The 21,769-nt window shown below is 37.3% G+C and overlaps 1 protein-coding gene across 4 annotated transcripts in view; it reads right to left on the minus strand.

The window, feature by feature from the left end:
- Nucleotides 1-21,769, minus strand: part of LOC126758829 (myb-like protein AA) — a 143,397-nt gene that overhangs the window by 15,544 nt on the left and 106,084 nt on the right. For all 4 annotated transcript variants that reach the window (XM_050473222.1, XM_050473220.1, XM_050473221.1 and 1 more), the window contains exon 3: nucleotides 3,629-3,737. In XM_050473222.1, coding sequence (XP_050329179.1) covers nucleotides 3,629-3,737 — 109 coding nt within the window. The remainder of the gene's footprint in view (nucleotides 1-3,628; nucleotides 3,738-21,769) is intronic.

Genomic DNA, 21,769 nt, shown 5'->3' on the forward strand with positions numbered 1-21,769 from the left:
TCGATAATAATCTTTGTCAAATTTTATATTCATGATCAATATCAAATAAATCAATTTTTCATAAACGGACTTGATTTTGATAAGTCACTTTATATAGAAGTTATAGGCTATAGTGGACCGAATGAAGAATTTGTTCAGAAATTGTGTCACTTTCTTAGATAATATCTGGCCAAACTTGGTGAAGAAATTCATTTTGCTCGATCAGCTTGTATAGCAGCTATATTCTTTAATAGTACGATATTGGTGGTTCTGGCGAACAAACAACTTCTTGGAAGGAAAATACGTGAGCAAATTTCAAATCGTGATTACAAAAACCGAGGAATGATTAAACATAGACCTAATAGAGGCCCGAAATTTCATCAAGCTGATACATTAATTGGGGCTGGGAGATCTACTAGAGCATTATTAGCGATTTTAAATATATATGGTCTGTCCGTATGTCTTGTTCAGTGCATAAATTTAATACATTAAGCTTCATTAAGGGTAAAATGACTTTTTAAGTTCTCTGATTGCCACTCACTTCGAAGTGGCCAGAAATGATTCTTTTACATATGGCTCAAGCAGCCTATGACTTCCGGTCTTAGACCAAGTATCCTCTGGGTAGCCAAAGAACATCCGTTTGAAGGCGAGATAAAGAGAGACGGCGAACCATCCCTCCTAAGGATTGTGCGCTGGGTTTGGGACCCGCCACGTAAAAAACACCCCAATAAAAAATTATCAACAGCTTCGGAAGAGAAACCCCAATTTGTTGAAAATTTTATATTTGGCACATTTACGAGATTTGTAAAGTCACTAACAACTTAGAACTCCAGAGTACTTTCTTTGTAAACAACAGAAGGGTTCATCAATTGAACAGTTTAAAATTTAAGAGCCTAAGTGGTCATATCATCACACACTGTGCACATTTCATTGCATCTTCAATAATTCATGTCAGGCGCTCGCCGGCTGTTGCAACGTAGCACATTTTCATTCTTCGAGTTATGCATGCTAATTGAATTTGATGCAGCAGCAGTGTCCAGCGCAACGAAGATGACCGACCGACCGAACGGCCATTCGCAGCACTTTATTGCATTTTACGCATTTGTGCTCTACTTTGACCTAGCTACTGCAGCTTTACCCCACAAACACACACGCTTACATGTGGCGGACATGTAGAAGTGTTGGTGCTTATAGTGGCAATTGATGCAATTTCTTTGTTTGTTGTTTTTGCTGTCATACGAGTATAAGTTCATGTCCCACAGCAATCAATCGTCTGCTCCGCAGCATAATACAGGAGAAGAGAGCGAAAGAGCGCCCGACATATAGGGCGTCTGCAGTAGACAATCATTTTGAAGCTATAACAGTTGTAAATGCGTGTTGTTGCTGCCTCCTGTCGCAGCTGCTGGACAGCAAAGTGCGTCAATTAATTTGTGTTAAGATTATAAATAATTGCGAGTGTCTTTGTTCGTCCTCGTTGCTCGGTTGTTGATTCAATGAATAATAGTGCGGTACAGACGATTGTTGGCGAAAGCGGGAAACAAAAAACTTAAACCATTTTTATTCATAGTGCTGCTAGAAATAAGTAAGCATGTACGGACGTGCTTATTTTATAAAAAAGTTGAGTGCAAATGTACTCCTTTGCTACCAGTATTGTTGTGATATTAAGAAGAAACTAATAGCTCTCTCATAGCAACGCCCACTATGTGAGTAGTCTGGCGATATCCTCACGGATCACAATTCCCCTCTTGTTGCCCATCTGAGCAATTCCATATTTCGGACAGTTCAGTTTCTGACAGTATAGGTCCAAATCAAGAGTTTCGACACTGGATCGTTATACATACATACATACATACTTAAATGTTTGTATCAGAGGAGGAATCAGTTAGAAGATGCAAGACCCCGGTGGCACCGCTGCCACAAATGGGAGTCATCCGTCTGCAATCGGCGAATACGAAGAATATCGAAGAAAGAACAAAAATGATATCGACTGCCTTATACCGCTGTAGAGATGCCTTTGGCAAAAGGTGGGGTGTCTCACCAAAAGTGGTCCTCTGGCTCTACGACACCATAGTCAAGCCCATTATGTTCTATGGAGTCTTTATGTGGTGGAGGGCTCTAGAAAATACTACACTTTCAAAGTGGCTAGAAAACGTTCAACGCGCGGCGCTCATCAGCATGTGTGTTGCACTAAGGTCCAAACCGAACTCTGGCGGCTCTTTCTCTGTCCACATACCGACGAGGGAGTTGTGGGTGGGAAGAAACTGTTAGAGCAGAGCGGCAGTGAGCTTCTTTACGGAGGTTGGTGAAGGGGTTTACCGTCAGGAGCTCTCTATCAACTTTAGCTTCAGACTATTGCAGTGTTTTTTTAAGTGGAGATTGCAGTCATTAAGGTATCAGTGGATTTACTGCCACGGAGTGCAGCTTCCTTTAGATAAGTGACCATCCACTTCAGGTTCAGAGTTGGTCAAGGAGTGCCTAACCTCGCTTTCAATAGCATCGTGTGTCTTTGTGATAAGACTGGTATGGGTGCCTGGGCACAGCGGAATCGCAGGAAATTGTAAAGCTGATGAGCTAGCAAGAAAAGGACCCAAGAACCGCTATCAGTAGAATGGGAGCGGGTTGGTGCTCCCGTATCCTTTTCTGTTCTACTACTAGATAGCTGGGCTTCGCATCGGTACATGCGCTGTTGCAAAAGCCTTTTGGCCCAAGATCGATCGCAAGAGATCTAGTGATCTCTTCATCTTCAATAAAGCCAGCGTCTTCTTAGTTGTGGGGCTTTTAACAGGCCATTGCTCTATTGGCGTCCATGCTATAAAGATGGAAATCTTACCGGACGCCATCTGCAGAAGCTGTATGGAAGAAGATGAGGTGGAAACAACGTAATACTTCCTTCTTAAATGTCCCGCGTTTGGGAGGCCAATACTTACGACACTTCGGGACGCATACCTTCAGACATCTAACCGAACTGGCGGGAATGGAAATTAAACGCTTGTGCAAATTTGTATTGGTTGCTAATTTATAAGTTCGAACACAGGAGTTCTTATTTTATATGGTTTCACAAAGTGCTACGTACAGCAGTCTCGTGTGATCTCTATACATCAGCCATCTAACCTAGCCTAGGAATTGGTTGGTTAGAATTTTTTTTTAAGTTTCGAGTACATCTACTGGAATTGAGCAAGGGAGTTATATATAGATATATTTGGGACTGATTACCGTTTCGGAAGAAATTAATGCCCTCTGTTCGTTTTACTTATAACTTCTGTTATTTAGGTTACTCTTTGTAAATAGGGTTATGTTATAGGTATTTCGATTCCATATCTTAGAAAAAATCATTATTCTCTATCAAAAACTTATAAGAAACGTAAGGTCGTCGAATTTGTTTTCATAACATCGATTGCAAACACAACGAAGATCATTGAATGCAGATAACCTTGATAGCTTATAATAATCTAAGGCAAACACCGAACCTTCAACGTCAGAACTCACTCAGAAATTATTACCAATATAAATCTAAACTCATAATAATATACCATACCTAAAAGTCAGTTTATGGTTATCAGCAATAAAGTAAAATCTTAAATTCGGACTAATTTATAATCAGCGCAGCTACTTTGGAAAATACCTAAGTGTATATTGATGTGTCACTCACCTTCAGGCCAATTATCGAATACTGTTTGTGCGATATCACCAGCAGAATCTGATGGATTAAATAGGAATTCTTTTGTTTTGCCACTAACGAGTATTAAACGTAAATTTATCTGCAAGGAGAACAAGAAGAAGAATAAAATTATTGAAGATTAAGTGCTAATGGAATTAATTTACAATATTTTACAATTATTGCACGTGATGAAATGAGCAAATATAAATGCATATATATATAATTAATTTTACAAAAATCAATTTGACTTTCACTCACCTCAGTGATGACCTCAAATGCCGTTAGCAAAAGTCATTAGCGATAATTACAAATGACTTTTGACTCATATCTTCACATGCACACACACACACCGACTTTCAATGAATACAATATATTGTTTTTGCATTTGCATGTTACATACTTACATATGCACATATTTGCGGCGTATCTGTGCAGCTATGCGGGTTAAGTGTTACAAAAAGCTTGCTCATGCTGTCAATCACAAGCGACAATGCGGTAAACAAACTGTCAAATCATTTGTCGGATTGCTCTTCTTTCCGTTGATGCGCTAGCAGATTGTTATCCAAATATGTATTGTAGATACATATGTAAATATGTTTATATATGTGTACTTTAGATTTAAGATTCTACATGTATTCAAATAGATATCTTCCTTTTGTTGCATTCGAGAAAATCGTTTACCATTTCTGGTGTGACAGTTGAGAAAGCCGAACACCGTTATTTTGACAGTAGAAACAGCCCACGCAATTAGATGGTGATGTATTCGATTGAAAGTTATGACTTTACCTATTACATATGTATATATGTATGTACATACATATGTTTGTAATTATAAACTTATACCGTTGAAGAATGAATCTTTGATATTTCATTTATTACTTGAGATTATATTATCTTATTCTACAGAACATGAATATCAAAAAGCATGAGCTAAATTGCAAATTATTTGAGAATTACAAGACCAAAGTATTCCCATAACGTATCACTGGATATAACGGATGATCCAAGAAATACTTACGCCTGAACAACGTTTACAAATTTTTCAACTTTATTACGAAAATTCACGTTCTATAAATATTGTGTTTCGCGAGCTTCTCTCAACTTAAGGTCAAGATAATCGGCGTACTGAGCAAGGTCGTAGCCGCGGCCAACATATGAAAGCTATAATCTTCAATGAATAAATGCCAAAGAATGTTCTTTCGAATGATAATAAACATTCCCTATTAAATTTGAAGCTTCTGTGTTTTTTATACCGTGAACAGGGTATATTATGTTTGTCACGAAGTTTGTAACACCCAGAAGTAAGCGTCGGAGACCCTATAAAGTATATATGTATATAAATGATCAGTATGTTGAGCTGAGTCGATTTAGCCATGTCCGTCCGTCTGTCTGTATATATACGAACTAATCCCTCAGTTTTTAAGATATCGTTTTGAAATTTTGCAAACGTCATTTTCTCTTCAAGAAGCTGCTCATTTGTCGGAACTGCCGATATCGGACCACTATAACATAAAGCTGCCATACAAACTGAACGATCGGAATCAAGTTCTTGTATGGAAAACTTTTGCATTGACGTGGTATCTTCACGAAATTTGACATGGATTACTGCTTAAGGTAATAATATTATCTCCGAAAAAATTGTTCAGATCGGATTACTATAGCATATAGCTTCCATATAAACTGAACACATAGTTACTAAAAGAAATGCACGTGTGAAGGGTATATTAGCTTCGGTGCAGCCGAAGTTAACGTTTTTTCTTGTTTTTCTTTAAAAAAGTAGAGAAGCTCGAAGTGGATCACCCTGTATATTTACAGAATTTAATGTACTTTATTAATTGGCGATTCCTTTTGAAAAATTTTGAATTCCCTTGATTCCGTGTCCAGTCTCAAGGAGGATCACTGAAAAAGGTGTCTGGCAGTAAGGAAGATTTTTCTGCTTAACAAATCTAAAAACTAACAAAAAATATTGATTATTACTGTAGATAAATACAGGTAATGATCCAGGGACTAGTCAAACTTTGAAATAGGGGATTCCCAAAAAATGAGTTTTTATGAAAAATGTTACACTTCAGAGTAACTTAAACTGTCAAAGTTATTATCAAAAATACCTTCGATCGTAGCTATAAGGTATAAGGAAGGTAGTTATACCTTATAACCTTAAAACTCCCTTCTACCTTACTACCTTCGCTCATTGCTTGGCAAATATATCTATGAAAGTCGTGTGAAAATTTCCAGTTGATCAGTCCAGCCGTTTCGGAGCTAGTTTATACTTTTAAATTGGAATATAAAATTTCAAACGACATTTCAATTAGTTCTTGAGTTAGGCCGCCCAGTTCAATCAGCTCCATCAGTTTATCTTAAAAGCGTTTTGCTCGAAAAGCATTTTCCCAGTTTTCTGAAGTGATAACTCGAGGGCAAATGTTTCGATCATCATGAAAATTCTGCCTATTCTATATAATTCTACAAACAATAAGCTATCGGTTTTTTGATCTGTTCAAGCTTTTGGTTAAAATTTGGAGTAAAATTCAACTCAACTATATGTAATAACCCCGCAATTTTGACAATTTTTTATTTTACTTTAACCAGAAATTTTATGTTTAGGATTCATCTATGGAGAAAGCCGGAATCACTGCAGCGGTACAGGACATTTTTTAGCGCCGTCGAAGATCTCGTACAACTCGAAAAACATTTAATATTTTTGATGCTTGAAGCATGCATAAATACAACCTTTCAAATTTCAAAATAATAGATAGGACAGTTTTTGAAAATTCCTAAAAAATTACGTTTTTTAGAGTGTCACACTAGGTGTCCCCCTTAAGCTTCGAGAACGAAACGGGGAGTGACAGATTACTCGGCACAATAATTGGTTCGTTATATACCATTCATCTTCCACTCTTTCTCTATTAAGTACAAAACATTGAAATCAATATTTACTTTCTTTTCCCTTACAATAGTTCCATAGGCTTCATAAGTCCATATTTTTTTGGAAATTACTAAATAATCACTGACATAATTTGTTTTCGAAAGTCAAATGTAATTGAACAAAATTATGGTTTTTATTTTTGCAAACTGTGAAGTGAAAGTACTGACAGTTATACAAATTATAAGAGAAAATAGACCTACACCTACTGTCGATTCAACAAAATACAAATTACTTGAAATTACTTGAAAATTCACGCAAAAACTTCATAAACAAACATAAAAGAGTGCTCATAGCTCATGCAAACGCTTCAACAGAACATACAAACATAAATACATATACGGACAGTAATGTAAGTGCAAAATAGTGTAGGCCGACTAATAGGCCACATAATCTAGGTTCGATTCGTGCCTAGGTGAGGCAGCCGCATACACTTGTTAACACTCAGGCCAACAATTACAACACACAAACGCATGCGAATGCACGAATTGGCCTATTTTTTGCTGCCTCCACTCTGCACTTACCTTTCCCTTTGTTGGCCGTCAGGGCACAACAGCTGAAAGATGGAGTAGGTGGGAGGTGCCAGCACCGCTCTAAAAACAAACCGCCTTTTACATGCCGACAACTGTAGCTAACAAATTGGGAAGGAGAGCAGCGGAGAAGAGAAGTAAGGCATGAGAGGAAGTGCAAGAATAATGGCAAACATGAAAAACGTAGTAGCCGACAACGGGGGATTGAGTTAATGCTCAGGCAGTCTATTTTTCAAATGTCCAAACAATGCAGCGCACGCAACAGATTTCGTCTTCATACCGTTGCCACCAGCCGTAGCAGCCATTTAAGAGCGGATCTTCTGTGCACTTTATTGATGATTGTTGTCATGAAAAATTGAGAGATTTTACATTGTGCAAAATGGCTGAAGAATGGTTGGTAAGCGCGATTTTGTTTGTTTTTTTTTTTTTTTTTGCTGTTTGCATTTTTGATGGAGTGACTATCGCTGCAATTGCACCGATATTAAGATTTATATTACCTTCGTTGAGACAACTTCATAAGATTGTATTGGTAATAAAAGTGGAAAACGATGAAAATGCAATTGTTTGAAAAAGTGTGAAGATTCAAAATATGAAAATTTACCCAAAATCATCCAAAACTCGGAGTTCTTCGATCATCTTCAAGAACTTAATCTACTCAAATCCCGCACAGAGACTGTAATTTTTCTCAGATTTATCTCTCTGATATTCTCTGTTGAAAATCTTCGTTTTCACATTATATAACACCACACTAACCTATAAATATCTTATAAACGTGGATTCAATACATTTCAGTTGATGTTTTGTCTAAGAGGTACGCTGTCGACCGACTAATATTAAAAGATCAGAGCTTTTTGCATGAAGAGCTTGAAATAAAGGCCGAGCGATGCTTGCCAAAATTGAAAGATCCTTAGTTAGCTCCTTTTCGGGTTATGAAAACAGTATTTCTCAATGAATTAAATGAAATTTTTCGAAAGACCGATTCAAGTAAATACCTTGTCTATCAACATTTCACAAAGACAAAGGTTTTTCAAACTTGGTTGAATTGAGGACAGTCTTTTGTAAAGCGAGCTCCTAAAATGGGTTTGTCCGGAAAGTAATAGGACTGAGTCGATTTAAAAAAAAATTATTTAACCAATCGTTACAATTCTTTAAAACTTTCAAAATAGGCTCCTTCTGCGGCGATGCAGCGCTGCCAGCGCGATTTCCAAGCATTGAAGCCGTCACGGAAGGCATTCTCCGGAATAGCCATGAGAGCCGAGTTGCATACTACTTGGATACCCTCTGTCGTCTCAAAATGCTTGTTTTTTTTCAGGCAAGAAAACAAAAAAAGTCCGGGGGGCTACATCTGGGCTGTAGGGCGGCTGTGGAAGCGTTGGTCTGCCGGCCTTGCTTAAGTAGCTGTTTACAAGAAAGGCGGTGTGAGGGGCGCTGTCGTGGTGCAACATCCAATCGGCTGCGATGTCTTGTCGGACACGATTGACCGTTCGTTTGAGTCTCTTGAGGACTTCCACGTAAAACTTGACGTTGACGGTCTTCAAGGAGGAATAAATTCATGGTGGACGATGCTTTTGATGTCAAAAAAGACAATGAGCATCGTTTTCATTTTGGATTTACTCATTCTTCCGGTCTTCATCAGCGATCCATTCAGGAGCTCGGAGACAACTGAACAGCCGCTCGTTAGTTAGCTACCGCCCGCTACCGAATCCAGTCGGTGCGCGCATGCTCCGAAGTACAGTCGCGGCGAAAGAAAATCAGTCCTATTACCTTCTTGGATTTCCAGTATCAACAGGGCACTGTGAACCAATCAGAAATCTGTTTAGGCATTTCATCTGGTTGTCTGAAGGTATGAAATCCAAGGTATTCCAGCATTGATCACGCAAGGGCGGTCAAGTAGTTATAAGTTATTGAATGATTATACATCGTACTCTTTCAAGCAAACTTCCACAACTGGCACCTGATAAAATCTTAAATTTTACCGCCTGAACCTTGATTGGACAATGATCAATTAGAATTCTTACAATTAGAGAACGGTGAGCTGGGCTAAGTATTAAGAGCACTAGTCACATAGTTGACCAGATCTTGAACATACACAGTGAATCGCAAGCACAGTAGTGCTCGGAATTCTTTCCATTCCACTGTTAATGAAACATCCTTTCATCGTGTGCTCTTTTGTCTCACAATTCCTTGCGAATACGCTGTGACCTAGCGCTGAAATTGGTCTAATCATTAAGTAACTCAAGTGGTATGTCAGTGAACTCAAGGCTAGTATTATCATCGCCCTGCTACCTAATATGTATGTATGTATGTATATAGTCACTCCTCTGTAGTAGGTTGGGTTTCGAAGCAGAAGATCTGTCTTTACCATAATGGCAGCCACGTTTCTTTGGAAAACATTGCAGTGGCCAGGAACCTTGAAGATACAGTTGATGGTTAGTTTTCCATCTCTCCGTCAACGGTTTCCTCATAGAACCATATATAAGTACATACTTTACAAGCTGTTAACATGGAAAAAAAACGAATCGCAATCTAGACAGACTATTTATAATAAATGAAGTATGTATATCACTTTCTTTAATGTTTTTTATTTCAAAACATAGACAAAGGCAGTGAAATATGTACAAAAAAAGTTAGACAAACATATGTGTTGGTAATGACATGCAAATCAATTGCCAGTTGACAGTTTGCGGCACAGTGAATTGCCATTTAAAAATCAAAGTGCTCGCACCACGTGCAAGAACTTTCAAGTGAAGTGTAATGCCAAGTGAAAATGACAAGCAAAAAAATTTGTAACCGAAGTCTTCACGTTACATGCGACATGTGCGGACTATAAAGACACAGCCACAGAGTACATATAATACATACATACAAACATAGATCGATGACTATCAAGTTGAAGCCTACGTCAAAACAAAAGAAGCTCAACGGGTGTGACTCTGAGCAAGTGGAATACAAAGCAGGTGTGATGGATTCAAGACAAACAAAACTAAATCAAATAAAAACCAAAATAAATACATACATAAATGTGCATAAAACGCAAACAAAATAAAGCAAAAGGCAAATGCTAAAGTCAATCGCAAGAAATGGAGGAGGCACTAAATTTGAAAAGCAAATAAACAAAGAGTTAAACATCGTAGTGTTTATGTATGTATGTATATATACATATATGTATATGTATATGAATGTATGTATGTAATCGAATAAATTTCGCAGATTAGCATATGCTAGCGAACTAAAATCGAAAACCAAACAAAAAAAAAAAATAATAGAAAACGAAAACAATCATGCTCATGTATTATATTGTATGATATACATATATGTATGTATGTATGTAAACGAGCTAGTTGAAAGGCGTTGACAAACTTGCGGTGGCTGATGATATGCCACAATAATGATGCCATTGATGATACCGTCATTATGATCGGTACGTTTAGATACAGAAAAAATCTAAAACACACAAATGCAAGTAAGAGACAATGACACATCTTCGTATATATGCATGTATGTTTGTATACAGTACGTGTCAAAAGTTTGTGGCGATTTTAGAGCTCACTTATTTGCGGTTATGTGCTTTTCGCTTCAAAGTTACGACAGTCAAAAAGGCGAAGCGACGAACGTGGCTGCTACACCTACTTAATTCAGCATAAACACAGAAGATTCTGTAAGCACACATACGTACTTATATTAGTAACTTGATTTTCCAATGAAGCAACAAGCTAGTCTATAAAAAATAGCAGTTCAATGACTAAAATTGAACTCATGTTTTAGATGATCTAGTTCTGAGAATGGATGTAGGTGGGGAGAATTCGCCGGAGAAGAGCCGCAGTGAGCTTTTTCATGGTTGGCTCGAAGATAGGAGGGAAGGTTGGAGATGGAGTTTGTTGTAGTGAACTCTCTATTTATCTTAGCTTTAGACTAACGGATCCCTGTAGTGTTTTTTAGGCAGAAGTGGTTGGTACCAAGGTAGCGGTAGACGTACATCTACGAAGTGCAGCCCCTTTCTGGGAGGTGAGCATTAACTCCGACAGCAAAGCGGTAATACTTGCTCGCTAATTGAGCGTTCAAAACTAGTCAATGAGTATCTGTCCTCTCTAGAAATAACATCAAAATACTTTAACATCAGGATATTTTGGATCCCAGATCAAAGCAGAATCGCTGGCAACTGCAAAGCCAATGAGGTAGCCAGAGGGTGCACTCTTCCCCCGCTCACATCGGAAGAAGTCCGAGTGGATCTTCATTGGCGTCTTGAGATTAGCACGGGACCAATGGATCTAGCAAAGTTCATCTAACCGCAATGGTAGAAGTTCTTACACTACAAATGTCCAATGGCAGCAGGCATACATTCGGTAAGGCTTAAAATCTTGTCGGACGCTAGTTATCAAAGTTGTAAGCAGAAGGGTGAGGTAGAAACATTCCGGCATTATCTACTGTTTTGTCCAGCCTTTGCAAGACTGAGGCTGAAACATATCGGTAGTTTTATCTTTGGTGAACCAGAAGACAAAATTGAAACCGACATTAGTCGTCTCAAAAAATTTGCGCAAGGGTCTTTTGATACAGCATTTAGGAGTTTACAGGTACAACAACAGACCGACGTTCTAAGCTGTTCAGGTGAGATACTTCTTAGGACTGACCTTTTAATCTAACCTAGCCTAGTTCTGAAGAGAGCAGAGTCAGATGGAAGCAACAAGTTTTTTTTTAAATAAAAATACAAAAAATAGACAAATCTTCCAAATAATATTAAAGTTGCTTAACAGGGAAACATTATTTTATGAAGCCCTTTGTTTTGATTTGTCAGTTGGAATGACAGCTATATACCGTTGTGGCCTAATGTGAACAACTTGTTCGGAGATTATATCGTTGTCTTACAATAATTCATGCCAAATTGAAGATATCTTGTCTAAAAAAAGTTTTCCATAGAAGTACTTTTTTTGTTCAATCAACTTGTGAGAGCGTTTTATCGACCAGTAGTCGGATCAGAACAGTCATTGGGATATTGTAACATTGCCTTTGAAACTATTTTATATCAAATTTCTTGAAGAGATATCATCAAATGACAAAGCTTTCCGTACAAACACTTCAGTCCGATCGTTCAGTTTTTATGACAGCTATATGCTATAGTGGTTCGATGTCGGTGGTTCAAGGGGTCAGTAAGGTAATCTGGCCTTTTTTGACATTTTTTTTTCATAGAAATTTTTATTCTATAATAGAACTTTATCATGAGGTATATCGTGGAGTGTATAAACAAATTTTTTTCGGAATTTTTTTATGACATCTGTCGGAGAAATGGCTGGGTGAATGAGATGCGTTTTTTCACTGGCGGACACGATTTCTCATGTTTGGATCATTTGAAACACAAAAACCCAATTTATTCTTAAAACATACGTGAATGGTTATCGTCCCTACTAGAATCATGAAAAAATTATGATAGATAAAAAAGTAATTGATATTTTGTACTCTTTTATTTAATTTTTCCCCATGTTTTATTACATAAATTTTGTCATAACATTCTCAATAAATTATAAAAAATTATGAATCTAGTAGGGACGATAGACAGGCGTTTTGTGAACATTTAAAAAAAATAAGCAAATCGGTTGAGTAGTTAGACCGGAATGATGTCCGCCAGTTTCAAAAAGTGTGTTTTGAGAAAAACGTGTTTAAAGTTTAGGTGGTCTTCGAACGTCGAGCGGTATTAAACAATGGTAAAATGGGTTTCTACATTAATAAGGTATAAGGGAACAGAAAATGCAAAAAAAACCAAAAAAAAAAAAATTTAAAAATATTACCCTACTGACTCCTTCAAACAAAAGTTCAGCTTCATTGGGGAAAAGGACGTACGCAATCAGACCGATATCTCAAAAACTGATGAACTACACTCAGCTCGTCACGCTGATCACTTGCGTACAGATATAATTATATATAATTTATAGGGTCTCCGACGTTTCATTTCAAGTGTTTTAAACTACGTGGCAAACTATAAAAAAAAATAATCGACTGATTCATTGAGTTTGCGGTTTGTAGTTTACACCTTATTAATTTCTTTACAGGGTCATTACAAACTTCACGCGTAATTGAAATGTTCTAGGGACGTGTATTTTCCTATGCGTTAAATCTGAGTTAATGATGTACTTAAAAATATGCAAATGCCTACACACATGTACACATATTTAAATACGTACATACATATGTACGTGCGCAAATAAATGTTATTTAATTTCATTCGCCATTCATTAAAATCACATGATTCATACGTTCGTGGCATGTCTAATGAACTCAGAATATCGGAAAACACGTGGAAGCGCAAATGCTCGCTTCGCACAAATACGTTTTTACAAATGCGGTTTTCAGAGTTATTAAAGTCGATGTGAATCAAATCAATAAGATATTAATGTAAATATTCGTGGATATTATGAAATTTCCAGTTTAAATGAGGAATTATTTCGAATATTATAAGACGAAAATGTTCGAAAATTTATTGAAAAACTTGGTTACAAGAAAATGTTTGTTTCCAACTCAAGAAATGTTTAGATATTGTGAATTTCCTTTTATGCTTTAAATGGGCTCATAGTGCGTATAACAGTTTCAATACTAGTACTTTATTTTTTAGAATAGGTCATAGAAAAATATCACAAGGAAACAAATCTGTCGAATAAATTGGCATAGTGATGACTTTTTTGTTTTTGGGTTTAAATATTCAAAAAATGGATAGGATATTGAAGCTGAGGTCGGTTGTATCGATTCCACAAGGAGCCGAAGGGTCGCTCGCGGTCTGAATAAGAGCGGGCGGAAGGGCAACTCTTAAAGATTGTAAATACTTGGGGTTTAAGTGTGGGGGTGGACATCGATGAAAAAAATGGTGACAATGATGCTTAAGGGCAGATAACAAACATCGTGGCTTGTTGTTTGTGGTCTGTGCCACTTATGGAGCCCCTGTATTGTGGGAAACAGCCACGTCAGTTTCTTGGGGTCTCAAAAACTCCTCTCAATACAGCGTTGTATGATGCTTGCCTGTTTGCCTGAATGTCTCACAGTCTCAACGGATAATATGCAGGCTCTGTTGGGTGCACCCCTCTCCTCCTTTGCTAATTGTCGTACAGCGTGTTGTTCATTCAGGTTAAGAGGGGACTTGAGTGAGGTGTGATTGCTGCGGCATGACTGGATTTCCGACGATGATGTGGAGAGGTAGGGATATTTAGGGAGCGGTGAGTTTCTTGATGATAGGGTCAGATGTAAGTAGCAAGACCGCTGGGACAATAGTCCTAACGGTCGAGTGACTTATGAGTACATTCAGGACGTTAGATTTGTTGAGGGTAACCAAGCCTTCAGATTTTGTCTGAGTCTAGGTTTTCTGCTTACGGAGCATAAAAATGCATTCAGAGGATTTTGCAGCAGAGGCAACTATCTGAAAAGTCGAATTGTTTTTGTGGGGCGGGGTTAGAGGACTGGGTGCATGTAATTGCAGAATGCCCGATGTACTCGGACATTAGGGATCTTAGTGGTATGGGGATTAGCTCGTCTGATGGACGTTTAGATGTTAGCGTTGTGATCTCCACTAGTCGGAATGCCGAAGATATAGGGTCGTTTGCGCGTGAATTGTTTAGGCGGCAAATGCGTTTAACTGAGTATTAGGGTTAGATTCTTGTGTGAATGGTATATGCGTATGGGGTTCAACTCCTAGTCACCAGTACAGAGCAGTATGGAAGCTCAACTGGTAGTAATTTCGTCTACGAGGTCTGACCAGAGACTTATTTCTGGTACCAAAGGGAGCAGGAGCTCTTGGAGTTCGCTCTAACCTGCTTATGCCGACTGGCCCCTCGGGGAGTATCGTGGTTGTTGTAGTTAAAACCCGGGAAGAACTGACACTTTGTCAGTTGAATGTGGAGTTTCCGGACCCAAAGTTCGGTAAAGGTTTTAGTTGGGCCTCGAACCCTACCAAAGTGGTTAGTGTGTCCATTCCACACTGGAATATCGATCTATGGGATCCACTTTAAATGCATGTGGATGACTGATAGGAAATCAATATAAAACTTGAGCAGGTGAAGTTGGAAAGTCGTTCAAAATCGGAATGCAATACGGTACAACAACTTCCTCTATGACGTTATTTTTAATCAGATGTCAAGAGCTTAATTTACTTTACAATAGCTAACTGAAACTACAACAACGACTACAAAACATTACACATGTAACAATGCTGATAGTGATTCGTTGACCACACAAGCCACGAATGAAATTTGTGAAGTTTACGGAGACGATGCTCTATCAGTTCGTGTAGCATAACAATGGTCCGCTCGCTTCCCTTCTGGAAATTTCAATATTTCGATTTACACTGATGAAAGTTTAACACTGATGGAATAATGTCTCTAGCGGAAAAATGGCAAAAAGTGTTCGACCAAATTGGTACATATTTGTTTATTTTTAAATATAAGAAAAAAGTTTAAATTTGATTAGAAATACGAAAAGACTTTTTCGACTACCCAATATATAAATTTCAAGCTACCGCTATGTGATGTAACCATTTTGTAACCAAAACTCAGAAATTGTTTCAATATGAGTAGCTTCTATTACAATTTTTCCTTCGCCTTGTGAAAAGTGATGTGACTTTGTTTTACATTTTAGCTGACGATATATAGAATATATTTCTAACATGCCACAATTAGGTACCAAGAAATGGATGCTTAGAATATCCTTTCCGCTTGAAATTAGTTTTCGCATTTGTACAAGGTTAATTTAAAATTCTTACTTTCATTTCGAATATCATAATAGTCCAGCTAAAATATACAAATGATTAGTATAACGGTATACCTAGTATAATGGCATATCACCCTAGCCATGAGGGATCAATCATTAAACTATAATTTATGCATTTACAACCTTTCAACGACACACGCTCACACTGTTGCATGCAGTGAATAGATATGAGAGAGAAGTTTGTTGCTCGCCACCCTGAATATGACCGCTCCCATGACCAAGCGTGATTACACAAAGCTATCAGCAATAACTGTTAATTGTTGAGTGCACAAACTCATTTCTTATTTATTGCACTTTTGCATTTTGGTATTTATTTTTACGTTGTTGTTGTTGTACCCATACTTTCCGATTGCCTGAGAACTGTAATTAGATGTTGCTTTCTTTCCAGCAATTTTAGCAGAAATACACCTATAGCATATGTGTGCTTTTGTGTGTGTTGTCCCCTTCTCATGCACGTAATTCGAGTGCCAAGTGGTTTAGCAATCATTTGGGTTTTCACTTTTTTTTTTTTGTTTTGTGGAAATACTTAAACTGCAAATAAAAATGTTTTCTCAGCTTAAATAAAGTGGAAGCGAGTTGAATGCAAGAAATCCGGTAATCGAAACCGTTACACTGCCAATACCCCATCAGAAACCGCATGCCAGCAGTATCATATTTTACATTTACGACATTGTCAGACGGGCGACATATCGACACTGTCATGTGTGTGTGTGTGTGTGTGCATGTGCCTGTGTTGTAAGTACAAGCGTGTGGATCAATTGTCAAATTACATAAAGACAAAATGTACTATATTGTTATGACATAGCTTTGGCAGCGAGCACATAGGGTGGCATGAGATTAAAGCTGCCAAATGTTTCTTGCGATTTTGTGGTGAAGAAATTTCAGCAGAAAATCGTAAAAAGCTGCCACTAGTCGACAGTCTGGCAGAGATACTGTTATAACGCTGGAGTCCACAGTCTTCATTCAAAAGTAAACTGTATGAAAGTGTAATATTTGATCTCGAGATACCTCTACAGTATGATCGAGATACCTCCAATAATGGTATAATAGTTCTATAAACTGCAAGGATGTAGCTCCACTCTCGTAGTCGACGAATCGGACTAGTCGTTTTATTTTGACCACGTGCATAAGTTGGCGTGCTTGCGATTTCAGAAAAAAGTAAAATTACCAGTATCGGTCGAAAATTCAGTTCCTGTTTTTGGCAATCTTGTGAAATCGATGAGCTCTTCAATAATATATACGTTAACTCTTCTCCATCGTTGACGTTTGTCAAAAAGTACATACATAGCTTAACTAATGTCAAAGTGGTCACACGTCGGTTTTTGATTAGCCACCCACAGATGACCAGATATCGGCTGAAAACGGAACGAGTTCACGACCTCGCAGTGACAAACCCCTGATTGAAGGTCTGCGAGATAGCTGAGACAATAGTAATCTCAAAAGACCGCGCTAGAGTCACGTTTGCTCACTCCGGACAACAAACGGTGTGAAACCACTTCAAAGCTATGTTTGGCGCCAATTAAGCGAATTTCGAAGAGTTTCCGCTTCATTTCATGGTCGCCGACGAAGAATAGATGTCATGGTATACACCAGATACACAGCTATTGGAGCAGCGATGATACCCTCATAACGTTCTAAGAACTAATCATAACATAATCAATATAAAATCAATGAAGAAAACCTAAGTTAGTAAGGTAGCCCTTTAAGCGACTCACTCGTTAGAAGAGACTATAGGAACATGGTGGGAATACTAAATGGTCACTGTCTGGTGGCGACACACGTCCGTAGGATGGGGCTAACAGATCGAGAAGACTCCAGGAAATGTCTAGAGCTTGTGCACTTGTCCCACAAGACTCGTAGTAAGCATCTGGGGTCCCCATGGTATGATACATTGGACGAGATATTGGTAGTGAGGCTACAGAAGCTGTTAAAACTCCTAAAGGATGACTACTCCTCTTGGACCTAGCAACTAAACTCCATCTGGTATCGCAAAGAACCAAAACTGGTCTATGCGTGTCTTATTGGCCTACCAGATTAACCTAACCTAATCTTTATCGACTTATTATTCGTATTACTTTTTCGACCGAAAATCATTGTGAAAATTAGACTCGCTGAATTTTGGAGAGCCGTGCATCGAAAGAACAACAGGTATAAGTTAGATTAATATAATCTAATACAAAACAAGAAAAAATAAGGAGTATAAAAAGATCTTTAACTTGAGGTTGATTGGTCAGTTTGTATGGCAGCTACATATATGCTATAGTGGTCCAATATCGGCGGTTCCAACAAATTAGTAGCTTCTTGGGGAGTAAAGGACCTGGCCAAATTAGAGACCGATATCTCAAAAACTGTGAGATTAGGTCGCGTATAAACAGGCGGACATGGCTAAATCGACTTAGCTCGTTAAGTAGACTTCCCTGTTCCCAAGCTCCGAGGCAACCTTAATATACCCCGTCCAGAGTATAAAAATACCCTGGGATTATACGATTTTATTCATTCAACTGCTGAACTTTGTTGCTGCTTTCAAATGCAAATATTTCGACAAGAGACGAATCGAAGTCGACGTTAATGAGAGACGTCAGCATAAACTAACTAAACTAGCAGTAAAAACACAAATTATGAATGAAATCTAGCCTATACAATAAAAGCAGAAAGTAATTACTAATAAAAATGTTGTTATTAATGGATTTGTGGCAATTGATGGAGGGGGATTAGCAGCAGCGGAACACGTGTTGCCAACACATGAGACTCAACGGGGGGTAAAGTTTTCAAGCAGCGTATAATCACGTACATACATACATATGTACAAGTATTTACAAGCTACACGTGTGCCTGTTCATTGACCAGACTTTGCTCATGCGTAAACCAGAAGTACACGAACTTATGCTTATCAACACATGTCAAGCATATACATATAAGTAAGTATGTATATGTACGGCAAGTATTTATGTAGATGAGTGTAAATACACATGTGACTTTTGAATGCCGCGAAGAGCCATTTGAATTTCATGTGAGGATGTTGAAAAGTTTTCTGAACTGACGCACTATATTTTCGTGTTCTTTTTACTTATTTTCGTCTTGATAATTTCTTTATAATGTTGTTGTTTTTATTTTTTTTGTGCCTCTCTGCGTGTTTGTATTCATGCGCAGCGCTGGGAGCCTTTCATTTATATAATAATAAATCGCTTTTTAATGCTCACAGATTTATTTTATTTGTACGCATTAGCCTCGCATTCCCACAATCATTGCAGACGGACATACAAACAAACAGATTTGGGGTGTACACTTGGACTTAGTCTTCTTGAGTTCCTTCCGTGCAAGTGGATTGCTCAGCAAGTGTACCATCGTGACAGTCCGCGGGTGGTGAACGCGACAAATTAATGTGCGAGTACTATGTACACACATACTTAAGTATATATGTATGTATGTACATATGAGTGTGTAGTAGTTTTGACATTGTTGCTTTATTAGTCATTGAAAGTGACACTGAAATATTGTGGCAACATTAATTGGCCTGAGAGACAATCATGTCTACACAAAAACACACACGCATACACACACAAGCATGCTTACGCCCAACCAAAAATGCCACAAAAATAAAACCAGAAAAATAAAATTATATTAAGCAAGCAATCAAAAGCAAATATTTGCTTATATTATTGCGCCTACATTGTTTTTGAATACCTAATAAAACGGTATATCCGCGGATTTTTCTATTATATATTTACATATGACTTTGGGTACATATAGTATATATACTTATGTACGTATATATAGGCAATATGAAAACATTTTTTAAAAGTAATTTGTATTTGTATTCAAGGGGAAATACCGTTAAATTATTAGCTTTTATAATTAAATAAAAATACAGGTATTTGGTATATCTAGTATATATTTTAATTGCATTAACTGTTTTATATATTTCCGAGAAAATTTCGTCCGTCCTTCCTGTGTTGAGTCACACTCTGTTCACACCTTGGTTCAAGAGCATAAAAACTGCGATCCACTAGTGGCTATGATCTCATAATCGACTTAGTGAAATTTAAAAAGGAAGTATATAGGATTTAGTAATCATAACAAAGCTTTCGCAAGTTGACTTAAGGGGGTATTCTGGTCTCGAAATTTAAAAAAATCGAAATTTTTTTTATATTTTCAAAGTTTAACTATTCAAGAATATGTGTACAAGAGGATTTTTCAAAATTCAAATTATTTTCGGAGATATAGGCATTTTTCTGAACCGGCATCCAAACTGGTTCGGCCGGAACTAATCGAACAAAAGACTTTACGCGAAACTTTAAACGCGTTTTTCGCAAAACTGACTTTTTCGGAACGATTCCCACGATTTCTCAGGTTCTACTGGACCGATTTACTTGAAATTTTTATAGAGTCTTCTTTATAGGCTTATCTATGGTTGGAACTAGCCACAAAAAATTTTTATTTTTATTATTTTTAAAAAATTCGAAATAGTCAGAAAAAGTGATCCAAAAAAACTTGTTTTTCAGGCAGTCGCCATTTTGTGAAAAAAATGTTTCCCACTTTTCCGTAGTTCCGGCCATTGCGACATTATTCTAGATTAATAATCTTTTTTTTTTTTTGATTTAAGATAACTAGGAGGGTTGAAATCATGGGTATGGTCACGTGGAAGTTTTTAGAGACCCCCACTTCGTCAGCTCATAATTTTTGAAATTTTTTACTTTTTTTAGTTTTTAATTTTTTTCTGTACTCTTCTAAAATTAACAAATAAGTACTAAAAAAAATGGATAATAAAAATATTGATTGCCTTTTTTATGACACTTTAAAAATTACCTGAAATTCATGCTTCTAGACCAGAATATCCCCTTAAGGCTGTTTGCTCAATGTCTAGTTAGCAGCCGTGTGTCAGCTAACTCGTTATTTCGATAAATAACCAGACATTGAGAAAACGGTTCTTAGAGCACAAATCACCAACCACTTTCAATAAAATATTACTCTTATATGAATTCCAAAGAAAACCGAGTATTAAAAAGGTAAGTGAGGGGCATTTATTAAAACCCAAAAAAAGTGAGCCTTAATTATGGGCATCACAGCGTTAAGCAAGTATGAAAGACCAAATTTTCTCGTTTTTCCTTGACGAGACTAGAACATTATAAACGATTTTACTGAGTTCACAATAACAATTTTACATACATAATTCTTTTTTTACAAGCCAACGGTAGAGAGAAGATCTTATTTACGCAACTTTGTGTTCTGTTTTACAGTCGGAAAGTTTTTCTCTTAACATAGCTTATGCCTCTATCACCACCTAAGACCCCCAAAATACGCGTAAAGCTACATAATCTACCCTTACTCTTTAAAAATTTAAGTGAAAATGTTGATATCGTAGTTTGTATTACAGATGTAATAAACGTCCATAAATGTATAGAGAGAACCTCGACTTGAAAACACGACTGAAAGCTTTTTCGGATATTGCTGGTGCTTCATACTTTTAAAAATATAAGTATTATGCGAACGTGGACGTTCTTACGAAAGTCTGGGTCTATGTAATTGCAACGTCCGTTTTTTTGTGGGTTTCTTGGTGGTAAATACATTAATTTTACACAAAACTACCATATTTGAAACCTATTTTATGTTCCTACAACAAGAAAAGCAAAAACAGTATACTAGAGAATTTTAAATCTAAAAAAACCTTCACAGTCCGAGATAGTACTTTTGACAAGTCAAGGCAAGTTGATAAGTTAATTTAATCTTTAGTCCTAACAGAGTCCAGATGATCTACAGTCTCGAAGTTTTATTTGCTAATAGTCAAGTAGTATAAAGTAAGAACCCAAGGTGCTTTTGGGTTTCTTAATGGCAGTGCCCTTTTTTATTTGAAAAATAAGTAAGATGGAGCTAATTTCGGGTGCAACCGAACATTTTATACTCTTGCAACTTACAAGAATCAAAGCCAGGGGAATACCTTAG

This window comes from Bactrocera neohumeralis, chromosome 5 (genome assembly GCF_024586455.1).
Source record: "Bactrocera neohumeralis isolate Rockhampton chromosome 5, APGP_CSIRO_Bneo_wtdbg2-racon-allhic-juicebox.fasta_v2, whole genome shotgun sequence".
Taxonomy (NCBI): domain Eukaryota; kingdom Metazoa; phylum Arthropoda; class Insecta; order Diptera; family Tephritidae; genus Bactrocera; species Bactrocera neohumeralis.